At 43.8% G+C, this 21,603-nt stretch overlaps 1 protein-coding gene across 1 annotated transcript; it reads right to left on the minus strand.

The window, feature by feature from the left end:
* Positions 1–1,335: 1,335 nt before the first annotated feature.
* On the minus strand, positions 1,336–21,237 carry LOC141743743 (transmembrane protease serine 11E-like). The gene is made up of 11 exons (XM_074588624.1): positions 21,202–21,237; positions 19,775–19,882; positions 11,774–11,897; positions 10,519–10,634; positions 10,040–10,107; positions 8,345–8,508; positions 7,299–7,337; positions 4,332–4,512; positions 3,841–4,106; positions 2,808–2,950; positions 1,336–2,388 (listed from the first exon to the last, which is right to left on the minus strand). The coding sequence occupies exons 1-11, from the start codon at positions 21,235–21,237 to the stop codon at positions 2,227–2,229; spliced, it is 1,407 nt and encodes a 468-aa protein (XP_074444725.1). The 3' UTR covers positions 1,336–2,226.
* Between the last annotated feature and the right edge of the window lie 366 nt (positions 21,238–21,603).

Consider the following 21,603-nt stretch of genomic DNA (forward strand, 5'->3'; position numbering starts at 1 on the left):
CTTTGAAAACCCAAGCCTAAAGTGCTTTGGGAACGAGAAATCCATGGCATCTTGTAATGATGCTTTTCTTCATGAAGATGAAATATTTTTTCACTGTCCTGGTAAGACAATTGCTACGAGCAAGAAAAAAAAAATCATATACACTTATCCTACATATTTTTTAAGCTTCCTCTACAGGCAATATACTTCAAAACTATGTTCTGCTTAAGGAACTAAAATGAGATTTGTTGGGCTCAAAAGACCTACAGAACTAGTCTGACACTTTTTACTCCTTATGTAGAAATTAAGCCACCAAGTTTTGTTTCTGAAGCTCACAACATTCCACAAGAAAAGTTCCCTGAGAAAAATTCTTTTAAGTGCGAGGTTTCTTGATATACACAAGTACAGAACACACAACAGCTGCAGACCCTCGTCTTTCACACAGACCTTCTCTCTGGGCATCCAAATATTCCAGTACCTCCAGTGAGGCTCTAGAAAAACACGGTTCTCTGTACTGGCAAGCAGCCAGATCACAGGATGCATAATCAAAATACTTATGTTAACTCAATAGATGGCTGCGCTGTTTGGCAGCATTTGCAGCAAGTAGCATAGTCTAGAGGGGATCGCCTGAACTGCCATTGACTATATCAACTGATTCGTACTCAATTTGGACAACACTTTGATCCTAAGACTGTAATCACTGACAGCCCATTTCTCCAACATCTTCTAACTACGAGCATGCTGGAAGTCAGCTGTTTGCCTCTTCTAGCCTGGCATAAGATTCTTGCTTGCTTGCCAGGCTGGACCAGCTCCAAGTGTGGCTGTTACCTCCTTTGCTGAGCTCTTTATCTTCTGACCATAGAGGGAAAAGAAAGCAATTGAGCAGTTCATTATCTAGCAACTAAGATCACAGCACTTGCTGTTATCTGGATCAGCATCCAAAGTGTTGGAAAGTCTGCAGACACACCAAGGAAAGTATCCTCACCGGGAATAGGCATGTTCTGTTGCTGTGGTGCAGAAAGCGTTTGAGATCTACATGGCAGATGTAAATAAGGACTCCTGAAAACATGAAGTCAGAGAGAATATGAAGTCTGTGTGGTTGAGACCAATGAGTTAGCCATGGTCTGGCAATGAGACACAGGAAATTCTTACTTTCTGACGGAAGAGAGATCTTTACATAAGATTACCGTGTCAGTCAGAAGTTCTGCCCTGCTCTAAAGAAGACAGGTATTTCCAACGTAATACAAAAGCTTTTTCTTTTTCAGGATGCAGCTGAAGATGCACATATTAAATTATAAAGACTTGGGAATAGCATTCACAAGAATAAGCAGTTTGAGAGGGTTTTTTTTTTTGGCAATGGTCATACTGAAATTGTTATAATCCTCCATGCTACACAAAAAGCCAAGGACTTTTATTCAGAACAATACAATCCGGAAAGTTAAAAATGGAAATTAATTCAGCCAAATACTCTGATATGACAACAGACTGGTATGAACACAAAGTGGTTTTTGATCTTAAGTCCAGCAATCACTCTCACAGCAAACGCTGTGGTAGGGGCTGTTCATATGAAGCGAAGAGTGGGTGCACATGCACTTGTTCAAAGAAGGTGGACAGAAGTTGTTTTCCACTGATTCCTTTTTCAGGACAACACAGCAAGGAAAAATTCTTTATTCACATAAGTAATAGTCCAACATGATATTAGGAATCAGGACTTCTCTAAGCCATCTTCTATTCTTCATTAGAGTAAGCTCCCTGGAATGATGCAGGAAAAAGCTCAAGAAGAATTCAGAAGCACAGTAGACTTAGAGTCAGGGCTGGATTGTAGCTGGTCTACAGATAGATGGGGCCTTGGGAGCACACAGCAAATGGGCGGGCCACGTTTCAGTTACAACACATCTTGGATGCTGGTAAATGATTGTTTGGGCTCCAACACTTTGCCTGGGTATGAAAGTAGGGGCCAAGACAATTGGCCACAGAGAAAAAAAAGAGTCAGTATATTGCATGGAGACCAAGGCAGTTGTCCCTTTGACAGAGTACTTCCTGAACAAACAGCTGTCACGTGGACCAAGTCTGTTCCTGTCTGGCTATAGGCCAAACCAATTTCAAGTCCTAGACTACTCCAAGCTTGCTGGCACCTGATACATGACCACAAGCTAAGCCAGTCACTGTTTAGAGGGTAACCACAGAGCAGAACGTGTCAGAGAAATAGCCGTACACAGCCCACAAAACTTAACCCTCAGAAGAGTTTCAGATGCCTGTTTTGGAGTTGATCCAGTTTCGATAGTAAGTCACTCGCGTATACACTCCTGGTTTATTTTCCTTGCCACATTCATCTCCCCAGCTCACTATTCCCACAAGATACCAGATTCCTCTGGAGTTCGCATGCACCAGTGGCCCACCAGAATCACCCTAAAGAGAAAAACATCAACAGTCAGGAACAAAGTAAACAGTGTTCACCTCACTAATGCAGCAAGCCTCAAGTTGTTCTGTTACGACTGACAGATATTTGTCTCTAGACCACAGCTATAATTCAACCTCCACACTGTTTACTGACAAGACAGAGGCTGATAGCCTACATCTAATTCAGTCTCTCCCACTCCACACCCTCACATCTGTATTCTCTCACATGTGCATTATATATAAATAATATGATTAAGCACATAAATCCAGACTTTGGCCCATGAGCCACGAAGCTCTTCATTTACATCTGTCAAGATACTGAACCCCATAAACTTAATCAAGATTCCCCAGAGTATGTTTTATTTCTAGGAAACACCAACTCCCACCCCACCTATTTCCTTTTTACTATTATCTATAAAGAGACTTACCTGGCAGGCATCCACCTTCCCCTCCAGATATCCAGCACACAACATTCCAGGTGTTATCGCTCCACCATATACTTGTCTTCTATTACAAGTTGCAGTGCTTATAAGTTTCACTTCTGCTTGTCGAAGCTCATTAACACTGCGGCCTGAAAGAAGTGGCATTAGAATTTGCAGACAGGGGTATGCAACCTAAAACACTCAACGATTAGGAGCAGCCAGATTTTCCTACAGCTTTTCTGACATTACAAGCAATGAAGGGAGCTACCCAGAAGATGTCTCAGGAAGAAGAAAGTTTTTTTCCCCACCCCAAAGTCCTTCACTTGTGCCCAAACATAACCCTTCTCCATCTTTCATCCTTACCAGATGCTCTTTAGTGTAATGGGTTAAGGGATTTTTGTACATGTTTCAGTGTTGAATTCAACTGTGTTGAATGAACTGATGTGTCCTTGATATCATTGGAAAGACCCATTTCGTTAACCGCAATGTAGCTTTGGACAATCACTACACACCCCAAGAGTCTACCATGAAACACAACCTATATAGTGCAATGGCTCTCAAACCATCATTTCTAACCTCACTGACATGGACTAATTTGAAAGAAGCTCACCCAAGTCATTGGATGAACTGAAGCCTGATTTATGACTGAAGAGAGAATAACTGATGAAAACTGTCATGATACATCTGTGACAAAGCCGAATAGCAAAGAAACTCATGTCAGAGCTAAACCCAGAGGAACTGGGCCAGTGGGAATAGAGAACAAAATGTATTCAACCAGCACAATGCATGCAGCAATAAAAAAAAAAAAGCTACTCTTACTCCTGTAAGGCTAACCTGTAGGGTCTTTCCCCCATATTCCAATCCACTGACCAAGCCAGAAAAAAAAGCAGCAAACTAAGTCCACAAATGTATCATTAGCACATGCACTTATCAAACACCAAGCCTAAGGAACGCAAAATTAACAAAAAAAACCATAAAACTAACAGCAGTCTTCTCAGATACATGTGTGACAGGGCACGGGAAGGCAAGAGACACTCACCATCATTCTTCAAAGCTCCCCAACCTGTGACAAAACAGGAAGTGTTCTCTGGGAAAATGTGAGATGCTTCAGGAAGACAGACACTGTGCACATCACTCGTGAACTCAATAGCAGAGGCAAGTTCCACAAGAGCTATGTCATATTCATGATCAAGGACAAAGTCGCTGTATCTTTCATGAATGATAACTCTTCGGATGAGTTTTTTCTGTTTTGGAGGTCTCAGCAGAATTCCAAAGCTGGCAGTCCACCTCCAAGGATCTCTTCGTCTGCAAGATATTTGAGGTTATGTCACAGCCACACAAAACAACAGCTCTTGTTAAAAGAAGCTTAGGTCTCCATTTAAGTATCAAAATGGACAGGTTTGCCTAACAGGTCAGAGAAGAGCCAAACTTCATTATCTTTCAGCAGATACAGAGGTTAGTGGGCCATGAAAGGTCAGAGCACCCAAGCATCCTAAGGCCTGGAGGATCAGAAAGGTCCTGATGACTTACCCTCTAAAGCAGTGGGCTGCAGTCACCAGCCACGTATTACTGATCACGGACGCACCACAGCGATGGACCCCATTAAACTGAATACTAGCCTGCCACGGCCATTCCCCATCCTGCGCACGCTGCCCACCAATTATTCTCTCCACTCCTGCGAAGGAGAATGTCTGTCTTCGTATTCCACAGCCTGTCAAATAAAAGGTAGTTCTGCTTTAGCTGATTGAAGGAAATCAGGGTGTTACTTTGGGAAAGGCCCACATGGCTGCAGGCACAGACATAACAGGGCAGGGATGTCAAGAGACAGCCTTCACCTAAAGCAGTGCCTCAAAGAGCAGGGAAACCAAGTGTCATGGTTACAAGCATCTCAGGATAGATGTGGAGTAAACAAAGAAGTTTGGTAGAAGTTACTACCTTTTCATTAAGCCAGTTTCCAGACACACAAGCCTATATGTACTCCCATGGGAGCTGAAGGCTGTACGTCTGGGACACTGTTTATCTTCCCCAGTTGCAACTGTTTACCTAGTTAAAAAAAAACAAACAAAACCTGCCTCTACAGAGCTTGCTGTGTTTGATATTTGACCAGAGTTGTACAGAGGGAAAGGTAACATACATAGCCATTAGCATGCCAGTGCATACAGGTACACACACAGATTATTAGGCACAAAGACATGCACTGATGATTAACCTAAGCATTTACATTCATATAGCTTTCATAATAATAGCGTGTAAGTTTCATCTAAAGACTAAACCTCACTTGGTGTTGTATAAAAAAAAAAAAAAAGAAAAGAGTTTGCTTCTGGTTTTTGTTTTGGTTTTTGTTTGTTTGTTTTGTTTTTTAAAGACCTCTTAAAAATTGAGTATGAAAATACTGAGGAACCCCCACATAAACAGCCACCACACCAGGACAGTTCTAAACTTTAATACACACATCATCACCAAAATATGCACAAGACAGACACTGCACATCACTTGTGAACTCAGTGGAGGCAATCTTCCCGTTATTTGTAACATCCCACCTGTATAGCAAAGGCAAGACCAATATAGCCAGTATAGCTTTAAGTGTCACAGAATTGCTGAAGACTAGTTTGCAAAATAACACAAAATCAAACAAAAAACCCCACCCACAAACTAAGCAAACAAAGAAAGGATTTTGTGAGGTCACCTCCAGGTCAGCCTTGACAACGGCAAGAAAAAAAAATAGTGTCCTCTTCCTCCAACAGTTTACTTCTAGCCACTGTGCCAACAGCACAGCCATGTATTACCCCACTGAAAAAAGTTACATCCAAACCAGTTAATTCTCAGAGTCCATTTAAAGATGGAAAGCTAACGTGCAAAGGCTCTAAGACCATGCAGGGGACTGATGTCGTCCCCCGAGAGGGAACTTATACCGTCTCCCTGTTACTAGAGGAGCTTTAAGACCTCACGGGGGGAGTACAGACCAGGAGAGGGACTGAGAACCTGCCCCTGTCCAGGGCTGTGCCACTGCCTTGCTCTCACTGTGGACAGCTCTGCTCCCTCTCCCACCCTCTGGCCTTTCCCTGCATATTGCAAGGTTTAGCTCAAATCTGACAGTGGGGTGGATTGAAAACCGGTTGAAAGACAGAGCTCAGAGGGTCGTGATTAGGGGCACAGAGTCTAGTTGGGGGTCAGTGACAAGTGGTGCTCCCCAGGGGTCAGTACTGGGTCTGGTCCTCCTCAATATATTCATCAATGACCTGGATGAGGGGACAGAGTGCACCCTCAGCAAGTTTGCTGATGACACAAAGCTGGGGGGGTGGCTGACACACCAGAAGGCTGTGCCACCATACAGAGAGACCTGGACAGGTTGGAGAGTTGCGGGGAGAGAAACCTTATGAAATTCAACAAGGGCAAGTGTAGGGTGCTGCCCCTGGGGAGGAATAACCCCATGCACCAGTACAGGTTGGGGGCTGACCTGCTGGAGAGCAGCTCTGTGGAAAGAGACCTGGGAGTCCTGGTGGACAACAGCGTGACCATGAGCCAGCAATGTGCCCTTGTGGCCAAGAAGGCCAATGGCATCCTGGGGTGCATCAAGAAGAGTGTGGCCAGCAGGTCGAGGGAGGTCATCCTCCCCCTCTACTCTGCCTTGGTGAGGCCGCACCTGGAGTCCTGTGTCCAGTTCTGGGCTCCCCGGTTCAAGAAGGACAGGGAACTGCTGGAGAGGGTGCAGCAAAGGGCTACGAAGATGATTAGGGGACTGGAACATGTCTCTTATGAAGAGAGGCTGAAGAATTTGGGTCTCTTCAGTCTGGAAAAAAGACAGCCGAGGGGGGTTCTTATCAATGCTTATAAATCCTTAAAGGCTGGCTGTCAGGAGGATGGGGCCAGGCGCTTTTCAGTGGTGCCCAGCGACAGAACAAGAGGTAATGGGCACAAACTTGAACATAGGAAGTTCCACCTAAACATGAGGAGGAACTTCTTTACTTTGAGGGAGGCAGAGCACTGGAACAGGCTGCCCAGAGAGGTGGTGGAGTCTCCATCTCTGGAGACATTCAAAACCCGCCTGGATGCGTTCCTGTGCAACCTGCTCTGGGTGACCCTGCTCTGACAGGGAGGTTGGACTAGATGATTTCCAGAGGTCCCTTCCAGCCCCTACCATTCTGTGATTCTGCGACAGACAGCTATTTGCCAAACCTTTTGGCAGGGAGGAGGAGGCAGGAGGGAAAGTGGGTTTGGAAGGATTCCAGCAAGAATCTTGGCCCACAGCAACTGCAGTCCTCGTGCAAAGCTCACTAACAGCAGCTCATCTACAAGCCCCTACTTCCCATAACTGTTAAAGCAAGTGCTTCCCACCACCAAGTCAGAATGTCTGATTCTGCAAAGACTACAGAGCCAGCCTGACTGCAAGAAAATGAGCTGAAGTCTTCCCTGGCATGTGCACTGTCTACCACTGTAGTATCACAGAACCTATAGCACCATGTCCCTGGACTTTTTCTATAAAGCATTTGTACTTACAGTTGTTTAAAAGGTTATCTCCCTTTTCCTTATTCAACTCTGAAATGAAAAGCAAACACCACAGTGAGTATATCTCATACTGCTATGTGATCTAGCACAGCCTCCCTCCCTGTACTCAGCAAACACAAATTAAATGGCTTGCATTGCTGCATGGAGTGGCACTACGGTAAAAGGAGTAATTTGCTCTGCTGGAAAAGTTCAATTAAGCCTCTGTTCCTCACTGAAAGTGTAAGGCCAAAGGATAAATCTTTTTTTGCCTTAGTTCAAAGTTAACGAAAGCAGCATATGATTGCAAATAGGTCCAAGTAGCATCTACATGTGCTGGCAGCTATGCACAATACAAAGACTTAAATGCATTTGTTCAGGTTCAGTACGGCAAGGTGGACAAAAGAGCCTTCACAAATCCTCAGTGCTGGGATTGACTGGAACTAAACTGTAACATTACCGATTTCTTTCCTACAAAAACCCCTCTGTCAGATTCTGATGGTAACCAGCGACAGATTCATGGGAGAGGATTACTACCCAGGGAACCTCAGGATTTTGTTATGAACACTTGCTACAGCGATCTGTCAAATAAGCAAAGGAAATGGCAGGGGGCGGAGAAGGGAACCATCTCAGCCTCACATTTTTTTAATAGCTTAAGGACTCTGCATTTCAGTACCTGGTGATACAGGTTCTTGTCCAATTTACTGTGTGCCTTAACAAAGTCATCTGTGAACCCATGGTCACAAAGTTGGACCTTCTTTTGATGATTTAGGGGTGTGCAGTGGACTGTCTCATTCAACAGAGTTAGGTCACACAGAAAGAGCCTCTGATGCACAGAGGAGAGCTCACACTCATAAATCAGTGCCAGTAACGCTTTAGTTCTTTTCATGCCACTTTTTTCAAGTTCCCAGGCTGTCAGCTCTAACACACACTTTTGAGAAGGCAAAAGAAGAAAACAAGGATAGCCCATATTTGCATAGTAAAGTAAAACTCATTACACTAAGAACAGTAAAGTATGAGGAACAAATTCCGAGCTAAAAACCCAAACCTAAGGCGCTTGCCTGTAAGACTAATGGTAGACTGGTCAACATTCAAGAATGTGGAGCTTGTTTGCAGCCTTCCATGTAACACACGGTTGACGTGACTCCAGCTTGTTTCCTTACTGTCAGCCGAGGCAAATTTAAATACCAGAACAACATTTGCCAGCACTCCACCAGGTTCTGGGCTGCAAACCAACAAAAACAAAATGGTATCATTCTCTCTTTGCCCACTAATCCTCTTTGTTCTGCTTTGCACCACCTGCCTTCTTATATGAGAACAGGTCTGGCCTGCACAGATGTATAGAATAGCATAGCTGTGCACAAGTAAAGGATGATTATGACATGTCAGCAGGCAGCAAAAGGCTTGGTTCTTGCTATGACAATGATCAGAGAGAATTTTCTGGGAACTGTTATAAGCAGTACAGCTGAGGAGAGGAGGAGGGATCACTCCCTCCATGCCGCACATAGTCAGTAGGACACAGATGGCAGTAGGAATGAAACAGCAAGTTAAAACCCTTTAACAGATACCCAACAGGCCATTCCTAACAAGCATTCAAAAGACCCAGTTTAGAGACACGGAAGTAAAAAAAGGTTTTTTGTCATTTCTTTCCATGTAAGTCACTTGTCCAGTTATTGGCCAGTTGTATCTAGAGACAAAAATCTCAATAGTTTGATTTATCAGAGCAAGGCGTGATCACTTACTGTCAGTATAAAATATTGTGTCTAAAGAAAAACTAACTGAAGCCTAGATGGAAAGACAGCAGAAATGTAGCTAAGCTGGTCCAGTGCCTAGTTATGCAACAAGGCATCTGTAGTGAAAACAAGCTTGGAAGAGACACACTGGTGTAAAGAGGTTACCTGAAGTCTACCTCCCAAGTTCTGTAATTTCAGTTGGTATACAGTATGGGAGGCTTATGGAAGAAACCAGCATCAGAAAACAATGTAGAACAGCTTAAGGAAATTACTCATTCCGTCTAGAGACAGGTAAAGGCAAGAAAGCCCAGAAGCGCTGTAAAGAAGGACATTTGTGGGAAGTCTGGCACTTTTTGCTGTCTAGGGAAAAATATTCCACAGCAGAATTGAGCCTTATAGAAACACAACTCTAAACCACAGCAATGTGAAGGAGAGGGAAGCAATGTCTCCTATCACTGAAAGTGATACATAATTACTGCAGAGAGAGGAAAGACCTAAAAGCTCTCACACAGGACCTTTATACCTGCATGTCTCACTTGCCTCCTTCCCTCAACTCTGTATCCGGGTATCTCACAGTGGAATCATTTATTCCTTCGGACCTCTTCAGAAAGGGAGAATAGTCACCTCCTGCTGTACACCATGCAAAGGTGTAAACGCCAGCCTGAGCACGCAGGAAGCCTCAAGTGGAATAAAAAGCTGACTCTGCATTTCTCAAGCCCTTAACTAGTAGTGAAGGCTGGGACCACCTAGTAATTCAGTTACTGCGTTACAGCCACAGACAACTGGTGTTCAGATAATCAATCTGCAGAAGTATAAGGCCAACCTTCTCTTCCTTGCTGACCTCTGAAGGTAACTGAGCCCTCAGTGTTGTTAGCACTGAAGGAGAGCGACAACCAGCCAAGACTTAGCCATCCTGCTGCTGTAATCCAAGCATAAACAACCAGGCATTCTCCATATGGTCGAGGGGTAGGAAGAAAGATATTTATCACATCCCCGCTTATTCCTGACCTTCACTTTACTTACCTTAGACTAACAACATGGGACCTGATGTACCTTTTACTTAGAAAGGACCCCTTGAATACTGTAGATATCTGTTAAAGGAAAAGAGTGTGTTAAAATAGACCTGTAGTACATATATGCTCTCAAGATACAAGTCTCGTGAACCTCCAAAACACAAGAAAATAAATGCCTTCAGATCTCCATGTTTACATCAAAGCTACTGCTAAATTTCCAGAGGATGCAGTTGGCCAATTTTGCTGTCTCTTTTGCTCTGTGGGTGCCTGTTTCACCACAAGGCTGCTGGAACAGACAGCACTCATGCTTACCATCTGCTTGTGCACAGTAAGCAAAGCATCTTTAATCCACTACAGCAAGGTTTGAAAGGTAAGGCCAGCCACACAGGGAACAGTCATAGGCACAATCACCTCTGACTATTTCCATTAATACAATTGCAGGACTCTTCATCATAGGTCAGGCAGAAACAGAGAAACTTCTAAGCTTACCATGGTTTCAATCTCTTGGCTCAGGTGCCTGAACTCTTCTGTAGTTTGCCTTTCATATTGAGGATCATACTTGACATTGGTGATTAGGAAAGATGCATTGTAATATCGGTCCTGATCTACAGAGGAGAAAAGGAATGTGGCTGATCTCCTTCAGTACAATTCAGACACACACAGCACCCCACAGAACATGGCACAAGTAAAGCTCCCAGGCTCTGGCTGTGACCCTGTCAGCTATGGAATTACAGCTTTAGCAGCACGTTGTGAAAATGGGGCTCTGTATCATCTTGTTGCTCCATGAACCAGCTAGGGGATCATTTCTACTTTGAGTACCATCCCAAGTAGCTCTAAATTACAAGCACTACAACATTTCTCTGGGGACCACCTTCTCATCAGCCAGAGGTGAGCACAGCATGAGACACATCAACCCACATATATCTCTTCTGATATATGTGCATCTCACTCCTCTCTAGCTGCACTCTGGGCATGTCCCTGCCCCTCTGAGAGGCAGGTGGCCCAGAGCTGTTTGCATCCATTCATCAGTCAGGTTAAGTTTAAAATCTGGCTCTCAGGTGAATGGCAGAGAGGGGCCCCATAATGCAGGGTTAGCAAAAAGCAAAGCTAAGCTGTAGCTCTGCCACTCCTCTGTCTAGTGTCCTAATTCAAGCCACGGCCTCATCCACTCTCAGTGGCATGCAACATGATTAGTTCCATCCCAGCAGGAAAGTAATTCAAAACCCCTCACACTGGTATCTCGGAGACTGGGAATGGAATGGCTTAGCTTCATTCATCTGCTACCAAAACTGGGCCCTAGGCAAACAGGACTGACTCCTGGGCTCCAAAAGCCTAAACCTCTGCCCTCTCTCCTCTGGAATATCCTCAGCTAGAGGTGCCAGGTTCAGTTTCTACAAAAACCCTGTTCAAGACCAAGCTTACTATGCATAGCCTGAGTACTAGGCACACCCCCGGCTTACACGGAAGACTGCTGGCCTTTGTTTAACCATGGATGCCAGTGAAGGCAACCAGGGCAAGACAAGAAACAAAAAGATGGGCAAAACTTAAATCTCTGCTTCAAGTAAATGATATTTTAAGTATTCTTGCAGGTTTTCTTATCAATTCAGATCTTGAATACAGTCTACTAAGCTGATTCTATACCAGGGGTGAATTGTATACCTAAATCATCAGGCAAGACCACAGTGCCAAGCGAAACAACAGATTCCTGAAGACTTGTGACAGCAAAAAAGAATGGTGCACTTACCATGGCACAAAAAATATGTAATCAAGCCAATGACAAGGGCTACGCCTACTATCACCGACACAGTGATGACTGCTATCTTCCATGGCTCCATACGTTTCGTTGCTCTGTCCATCTGGATCACGATCTGCATTGAAGAAAACAACGTGGAGAAATTTAACTCTATTACAAAGGCAATAGCGCATACCAAGCCAAATCATATCTGGTTCAGCTGACAAACCTCACAGAATGAGGTAGGCTGGGAAGGACCTCTGGACCCTGTGGGTCTGACCTTCTGCTCAAACCAGGTCCCACTACAGCAGGTTGCTCCAGGCTCTGTCCTGTCATGGTTTTAGTATCTCCAAGGACAGAGATTCCCCAGTCTCTCAGGAGTCCTGGTTCAGTCTCTGATCACCCTCATGGCAAAAGCTTTTTCCTTATATTTAGTCAGAATTTCCTGTGTTCTAACTTGCCTCCATTGCCTCATATGCACCCCTGAGAAAAGCCTAGAGTTGTGCAGATATTGCTAATAGAGACAATTTCCCATCAAGAAATATTACACAGATTTCAATTGCAGCTGACTGCCCACGCAGGTGCTTAAACTGAACATAAATACAATAATTCATGACTGATGAAATAACTTCTGCACCAAGGATACTCTAGCCTACCAGAGATGTCATGAGACATACAGATTTGAGTTATTTTTAGTTTGTATGAGCAGTAACAATTATTGATCCCCTACAGGGCTTGGGTTTTATTGCACCAAATCCACACATACATTGTAAGACACCGCATCCTGTCTCCTGCCAGACAGTCTGTGAGAGGGAAGAGAAATAGAGAAATACACCTAAGTGTAAATGTGATATGGCAACAAGACCCAGACTTAGTGACTCGCTGAAAGCCCACAGCAGACCTGTAAAAGGGTTGGGAATTTGACTCACACATGGACAAAGGCACATAAGCCTTTCTCCACTTATGTCCTCCTGAGCAGCATTAAGCAAGAGAGCATTAGGAAAACTGCATTTTTGCACATGTCCTCAGTAGCTTTGTTGTAGGATGATGCAAAGCCTTAAGCACAATTATTTCAGATCCCCAGTAATTTCACAGCACACTATGTAGTAATTGTTGTCATGCCACGCACTGAGTCTCTATATCATGGTTGGCGTTAGTACAGGGTATCAGAAAAACAAGTGGGATAATCTCTCAAAGGTGCCTAGAGTGACAAACGGCAGCAGTCAGCTCTGGGGCGGAGGGACTCAGCTGGCTAGTCACCATGCTGTCTTACATCCACTGATCCATGTTTGCACTGCTGTGGACCAGACATACTAAATGCTATTTTCTCCTTTTCAGGCCTATGACACAGCCATTTCTGAGCAACATCTCAGAAAACAGGGTCAGGAAGGAGCAGAAAGGCAGGCAGAAAGAGTAAGTGTTTGCAGGTCTCCCAACTAAAAGGTGGCAAAGGAAAAAATTGCAGAGAAAGCGGAACAGGATACCAGCAGAGGCTCCATCTTAGAAAATAAGATGAGGGGGTAGACAAGCAGCAAAGGTGAGAGTATGATGAACAAATCCAGGACAGCAAAAGACAGTGAAGTGGTGGGAGAGCAGAACGGGGTTATACACTCTGCCCTGAGGGCAAGAAAGCTGAGCAAAGCCACAAGGAAGAGATGGTAAAGGAGACAAACCAGGGAGGAAAAAAAAAAAAAGAAAAAAAAAGAGCCACAGAAGGAAGCAGCTGAGAGGTCTGTGCACAGTGAGGGTATGCTCAGCAAGTTGACAGGGAAGTTGGAAGCAACCCAGAGTTTAATCTCACATAAAAGCTTGTTTTTTACTAGTGAGAGTGCTGGCAGGTATCCCAGTCCATTGCTTAAGAAGGGAAGCAGGCAAGTTTTTACCCATTCAAACAGGTGACATACTGGAAAGAAAAAGTGAAACAGCGTAGATTCAGCCAGCACCACAACTGCAAGTGATCACAAGCAGCATCTTAGCACTACCAGACTACACAGGACGGGTGCTTCAGAGTCCCGAGCTACGGAGAAGCCTAGTACCTCTCCTTTTCTTGTGCCTGCTTTACTGGGGCAAAGTTATGTTCTGGCAATGCACAGTCCAAGTTTTCCCCAATTCTTGCTGTCTCTCCAGCAGACTGGCTCAGTTCCTTGATGGCAAGGCTCTCAAAACAGACTCTAGGGCAGTTGATAGGAGTCTGAAAGCACAGGCTTGCCAAGATTACTTTCTTTAGAAACTGCAAGTTGCAGTAGGCACACAATATACACACACTAGAGGTCAACTGGTTCCAGAGAGGCCTTGACTTCTCACTATCTAGACCTTCACTGTATATGCTCTTCATTATCCCTGAGGGTTTAACAGACACAGAGATTCAGATAAAAACCCAAGACGAGTGGGACTGTCCTGCCTCAGTTTCTTTAACATGCTGCAGCCTCCCATGGAGCATTCCCATCCTCATCTCAAAGCTCGCAGTCTTTCACACTCCCAGCTCATGGAATTGCAGCATAGCTCATGGGCAGCCAATTACTGCCTTTGAGGGCAAGCCCCTTGGCTAACCAGAACATCCCACTATGGCAATATGCCTCTGCCCCTCCTTAGCTAGCCACCTCTCATGTTTCAAAGATTCTGCTTTAGCATCTGACTTTGCGCTCCTCACTGGACAGCTTTTGCTCTCCAGCCTGAGCCCCTGACATCAGTCTCGATCAGACTGGTTCCCTGTGTTTCAGCTGTCCCCACCCCAGTGTGCTTCCACCTGAACAGAAATCAGAGCAACATCCCTCCATTGCTCTTGACACAGAGAACATGCGGCACAGCCCTGATGGCATATGGCTGACTCTGCAAATACTGAGGCAACAGTACTCTTGTTTCACAACCACTGGCTTTCTTGAACTGTATACAGACAGATTTCCTCAAGATGTGGCTTTATACTTAAGCTACAAAAGCTTCAGACTTGCACTTGAGAAACGAGTGTCTCACTGCCTGTGAGACTCGTGCTCTGACAGGGGCAGCACTGTCCTTCATTTCAGTCTGTCTCTTATTTCCTTTTTATGCAAAGACCAGCTACATCAACAAACAATGGTGACACAGACCCCTCTTCTCCAACATTTCAGAACTGCTTGCTCTCTGCAGATCACACAGACTTGCAAGGGGAACAGACACCTTAGGAATTGCTGCAGTGCTGGGGGAAATGGAGACATGGGAGATGAGGAATAAAAACCTCCTCCACTTTGATACTGATTTCACTTTAAAATTTTTTAAGAAAACAGTATAGCACTTCCATATATTTCTAAATATAGGCAATTAATTTGTATATAGGATATACAAATTAAAGTGGAAATACCTCTTCAAACCTAAAACAGTTTCCTCTCTTTAGAGGGATGCTCTCAACTTCCATCTTGCTGAGTACTGGAACAGGAAAAAAAATCCGTTGTGCAATGGAAGCACCAAGTCTCATCACCTCCCACAGTGATCAATGCCAGTATGTATCCCTCAACTGTGATGCCTCTGTGCAGGACCCAGCTCAGCAGCCCCCATTTTCTGTGTGTCCATTTGATCAGCCGACATGCTAGTCACCAGTTGCACAGAAGGGTTGGGAAAGAAACAGTCTGGTTTTAGCTTTTTAGGAAATACCTAATCTTTTGCAACCCATTTCAGGAATCAGCATGAAAGCAGGGAACAGGTGATCCTGCGGTCTTGTTTGGCCCAAAAATCAGCTATCCCATATCTTTGAAGAACATCTCGAGTGCAGGCAACATCAAATGTGTACTGCTTATATTAGAGCAGCATATATTTTCAGTAGACCCCAGAAGTTCCAGCCTTTGACACTGTTATGCTAGGGTTTATATTCACAATACAAAACAGTCACAAGTAGATCCGGTTTTGAGTCTGCCTCTGCTGAGACCTACTAAGATGTTTAGTGAAAGACAGTTCTTGTTCAGGTTATGTCCACTCAACGCATTCAGTCATTAATCACACACATTACTCTTCCAACTAGCTCCTTCACCCTCCTAGCCTTCTTGCTATTATGCCATGGAGGGCAGGATTGTTAATGCTCTACCAGAATAACCACCTGATAGGGATTCCTGTGCTTGGGACATCCATCTCCATAGTTAAATAGTTCAGTGGCAGGTGGATCCCCCTGTTTAAGAATCAGACTTCTGCATGGTCTTCTCTGCACTCTAGTATAGTAACCAAGAAAACACTGCTCCACCCAGCAACACTCACTGGCCAGAGAAATACTGATCCTCTGCAGTGCTGATGAATGCAGGGACAGAGATCATCTCATCGTCTTCAGCCATAGATGTAATCTTTCTTTCTTTCTTCTTGTGGCAAAGAGGCACTGCTAAATAGATAGGCGTTCTCCTCAGAAGGCCTCCAATACCCCAGCTGTCTGTGTAGATGCCTTCCAGAGTCGTGTGTTTTGTACAGCCTCACATTTCTTGCTTCCTTATACCACATGCTTTGATTTTTTACTGCCCAAACTCCAGTAAGCTGAGAATTAACTCTCAGGGTGGCAGAAATGCCTTCATCCTCCAGCATAGATGAGGATAACTTTCATTCCTCAAGAGCAAACCTTAACAAAAGGCCAGACTCCACTGGGAGACCTCGAAGGCCGAGTCCTCTCTGCTCTGAAAACCACGTCCTTGCGGTCTGTGTCTGGCAGCTTTCAGTCTGCAGTGAATTAGTGAGAAGTTTCAAAGCCAATATCTTTTAGTTCGGTACAAAACTGCTTATCTTGGCAATACTACAGATGAACATTATACTTCCCTCCAGCAATCCCTATTCTCATTTAAAACATGCTTCATTCCCAAGGAGCCTAAGACAATTCCTAGAGACAGCAGCATCTCACAATTTCATATCACAGTTCATTTGGGTCTGGAAATGCAAACTATTAGGTCTCCTACTTTACACATCTTGGCTCTCAGCCAAATAATGTGTTTTGATCAATAAAAAGTTATTCCATACTGACAAAATTTATCTGAATGAACTATTTTGGAACTAGCTATGTTTGTACAGAATTAAGTTATTTTAAACACAGTAAAGTTGTGTTTAGAGAGAGATATATTAAATCAAGACTTGATACGGGATATTTTAATAAGTGATACACAGCAAGAAATAAAGCTACATTAATAGGTATTGGCACATTAGGAAGAAGAGTTGTATTGAAATTTTACAGAGCTAAAATTGTCTGGTCTTCCTTGCAAAACCAAGGAGAAAACAGTAGGATTTCAGGCTAGATTTCTGATCATCCCCAAATGAATTCCTTACCTTATAATTTGGAACATTCATCCAAAAGCAAAATACACAGGTGACAAGTTGTTGTTCCTCTCTCACCCTGTACCAAACTCCCTAAAAGGTTACTATGTTCATTCACAACGCAAGTGATGAAAGTTCAGCTCCCACCTCTGCCTGACAGGATTTTGTTCACTGTATTGAGCTTATCCATCTCTTCTGGTTGAGCTATTGTGCATTATCAAAAGCTTCAGTAAGAATAATATCAGAAAACTGATCAGAAAATGTCTGTCCAGACAAGAAAAGGAAGTGTAACTATCATCTGTGCCCTAAGAAAAGGCACTAGTCACTGAGCTACTAGATAAGCAGGGAACAGCTACTCTATTCTGTTTTACAGATCTGCCATTGACATTTTTTGACTTCTTAAGCTAAGCCCTCATAGCACCCTGATCTAGATTTGCTTTTAGATTAGTCTAAACCATGTTTTCTGGCACCAGCTGTTTACTGAAGATGTTTTGCCACACTCTACATAGAAGAGGTTGCATGTTTTCTTCTATCTGATCTGCTGTTGTCTTCCTATAATAAATTTATTATATTTTTTATTATTATACCCCTGCTCACTGATATGCCAGTACTCTCAGAAGAGACAGTGGCAGAGCGTAGGTTGTACATCTGCTGATGAGGGTCTCTCCACATTTATAGCCATGACCAGCTTTTCCATTCAAAGATGGATTCAGGCACATCCCTGCAATGTGGGGGATTGTTCCTAGAAATGGGACCTTTCACAAGATAACTGAACAGACTAGTCTGCTAGCCTGGTGAGTGCAATTTGAAAATCCAGACTGAGCCCCTGAAGCTATCTACCTTGGCAGGGTGGTTGGGAATGGCAGCAACTGAAATACATCTGGCTTAGTTCAGGATTCCTGTAGCAAAAGCAGAGGGCCACAAAGCAAGACATGCTAATTCCACTCCCACCTTTGCCACAAGCAATAATGCCAATCTAACACTTCTCCTCTGCTCTTGTTGCATACTCAGGACACACACTTCTAAGAGAATAGGACAACCTCTACTACTTTGGGCATTGAAACAGAAGCAGCTAGTGCCTGCCTAAGTACTGCAAGACCCTCGTTTGGGTGAGGTCAGGTACCTATCAGCCTCACGCGCTCTATGTTTGATATCTCCCAAAGCAATTCTGATACAATGGAAGACTTCCAAACATTGAAGGGATCTGCTGAGGGAAACAAAACGTGTGTGTTCTTCTATGTGTCACGCTGAATCAGCTTGATCTCCCCACACCCTCAAACACCCCACAAAAACAGTAGGTGCTGCATGCCACCCCTCCGCAGTCAGATAGAGCATCATCAATGTATTTGCCACTTACTAATTGAGCTCCTCCCCTTAACCATCCAATTCTACCAAGGTCTTGCTGCTTCCCAGAAGGACACTTCAACTGGGCAATGTCAACAGCTCCAGATACTGTTCTTGTCATTTGCATCTAGATTCAAAGACAGCATTCAGTCTTTGGGATGTGTTAACTCAGAGCTTACCAGTAACTATATCTATGATGCCAAAATGCTTTTCATACATGTTTCCCTGATTATTTGATCACCTTCACAATTAGCACAAAAAGTTTGTTGTTTCTTACTCTCTCATCCATTTTACACACAACTTTTTGGAGGTTATGAGCTCTTTAATTGTTGGGATACAGCTGACCTCCCATACTACTACAACAGTCTGTGGGATATAACTATAATACCAACAACTGAAATAGCCTTGATCAATAACACCCGTTTCTACAGCTGACTGCCACAGCCAACATCTCAAGAAAGACTCTCATGTTCTGAAATAAGCTTTAGTACAACTAGGAGGGCTACTCACTACATAAGGACTGTACAATCTGCATGAATATGTGAGAGACCATCCCAGAGTCAAGGAAATATTAGGTACACAGCCACTGAATGCAATCAGTTTAGGATAAGGTTCTGCAACTTCTACATCATCTTTACCTCTCCGTTTTCCCCTTCAAGCTGTGTTGATCATAGACAAATACCTTATTCTGTTATTCCGCAGTCCCAGAATACAGCAGTAAATCTCTGCTTTTCAGCCTTTGAAAACAGCTCTGCCTGCCTCTCTTCATCCGGCTTTGACTGACTGAAATCTACTCCAGAAGTGAGACACCAAAAAAGCAGTTTACAGTCTTTGCGGGTTTTCAGTTTGATTTTCATTCCAAGGCAGGATGGGTGAAATGGTCTGGTGCCAGATTTGGTACGGTTCCAAGCTGATTCTGCACAGATTAACACTTCACTGGTTGCATACAAAGCCCATGAAAGTAAACAAGGGCACAAGAAGCTACTTTTACGTACTTTACTCCACTCACCCTCTTGTACCATGCTATTAGCTCAGCAGTTATGACTGCAGCACATTCTAACTGCACTAGCACAAACAGCAGATCAGAGTCAGGGCACAGTGAGATGACTCTCACCTGCTCCCCCCGCTGCAACCTTTGGTGGCCATAGGCCACCTTGATTTGTTACCTTGTCACCACACCATGCTGTAGAGGAGCTTGGGAATTCTTGGAAAACAAATACATCTTGAGTGAAAAGAAAGGGTGAAATATCAGAAGGATTACTGATGCATGGAAGGCAGCTCAAACTAGAAGCAAGCTCAGAGCTAGTACCATTCTCCCCACACCCTCAGTCAAAGTTCAAAATGCCTTATAAATCTACACATAAATTAGCCATGCTGCCTAGACTACCAAGAAGCAAGTCAGAAGGCTGTGGCACTCACCTCTGGTACCAATGAGAGGTCAGCAAGAAGCTCTTTCTTCTGGGAGATGCACTGTCCCGAACGCCACAACGCACTGTGCGGCATCTCAGCATAGACTTGAGGCTTTATCTCCCGAATTAGGAAAGAAAGGAGTCATAGGCAAGTCAGAACAAACAAGTCCAGCAAGTCTCAGTGACAGAGGCCTACCCAGTAGCATGATTCCTCCCCTAAAACAATAACAATATACTTCTTTCATCACACCTTTCATCCAGGAATCCCAAAGCCTTTTCAGAGCATTAGCTACACCCTGCAACACCCCGAATCAGAAGAACCATGAAAATTTTGCAAGGACGCTGAGTTTATTTCCTTCTTTGGTACAATTAAAAACAAATCAGAAATTATGGGCAGGACCAATGCAGAAAAACTGTATGTTCTAAAGAGACAATGTTCCGTCCCAGGCCAGATAAGGAGCTGACATAAATTGATGTAGATTCAGTGGCATGTGCCTCAACTCCCTTAACCTCCTTTAAATTGGTCATTTAGCCACACAAGAACTTGCCCCCACAACAGCTACATTCAAGTTTGTCATTCTTCTTTAACTCCTTAGACGTTAATTTTAATTGTGGCCACCTAGCCACGCACACATTTCTGTCCTGGAAGAATTCCTCCAGGTCATAAACATTTCTGACATAAATATTTGCAGGTTGTCTAGATAAACATTTCTACTTGTGCTAGTTACAGCAAATTAGCTGGCAAGTCAATTAACACAAGCACAAACACTAACCAGTTGTAGCATTTCTCAATCTTTTCTTGGGAATCCTTTTTCAAATTTAAATTCTCTCAGTTCCACCAAATTTCCTAGAAGATATATATGCCCACAAAGCCTTACACAGATTTGTTTCAGAAGGCAAATGAAGGCGGCAGAACATCTCAACAAGATACCTGTGTGGCACATATTTTCTTTACTTTGCTGCAATAAAGTTTCTAACATCTAGGGACTTTTCTTCCTCCACCTTAATGACCTTCATTTGACCCCTGTACAGCTCAGGGATCACCAGCTTAGTAACACACTGATTTGAATACATTTTACATGGCTGGAGCTCTTCCTCCCACCTTATATCAAGTCCACAGGCAAGTAACAGGAAGGCTTGTCTTTCTGGGAAGGCCAGTTTCTTTTGAATGAAACGTAGGCTAAAGATAAGCCTCAGCCTCTCATAATTTGGATTCAGTCAATGTCTCAGCATAATTTGTTACGAAACACAATGAATACAGTTGCTAATGATGCACATAACGTCATTGCTTCTCAATACTTTAACTGGAAGCTGCATTGCCACCCTATAGAGGTACACTTCTATTGAGTCAGTCCAGATGTGCAAGAGAAATGCAGTCAGAAGCCTAGCTAGAGGGTGACAATTTCCAAGGGTAAAGTCATCAAGTGTCATGATTACCTGACCCTTGTGTAGGTGGTATGAAGATGTATTCATTCCAGGCAGCCCACGATCCTCAGAGACAGAGCCCTTTCTTGTGACTCGATTGTAGCATTGGTGGAAGAATGCATGACACAGAGGCTTGATGGCAATCTCTGAACAGTCTCAACTGCACGCAAAAAACCTATTGCTGCTTAAGGAAAGATGTTAAGCTGAGAAAGATTTTTAGGGCACTGAAAAGCTCTTCCAGCCCTAGATTCATGGCAGGAAGGCACCAAACTGATTAAGGATGTAATAATCCTGGTCAATGGTCCCCTCCCTGCACAAGGTGTCTGTGTATCTTCTTGTACTGACAATACCTCCCTAGGGCAGAAACTCCAGCTGAGAAAAAGGGACCGACAATAGCCATCAGTGGTTCAGTTA

This window comes from Larus michahellis, chromosome 5 (assembly GCF_964199755.1).
Source record: "Larus michahellis chromosome 5, bLarMic1.1, whole genome shotgun sequence".
Lineage (NCBI taxonomy): Eukaryota > Metazoa > Chordata > Aves > Charadriiformes > Laridae > Larus > Larus michahellis.

Coding starts and splice junctions, on each gene's coding strand:
- LOC141743743 (XM_074588624.1), bottom strand. CDS start 21,237: ATGAATACATCTTCATACCACCTACACAAGGGTCAG. Junction 4,513..7,298: donor AGATAACCTTTTAAACAACT/GTAAGTACAAAT, acceptor TTTATTTGACAG/GCTGTGGAATACGAAGACAG. Junction 4,107..4,331: donor GCAGCCCACTGCTTTAGAGG/GTAAGTCATCAG, acceptor AATATCTTGCAG/ACGAAGAGATCCTTGGAGGT.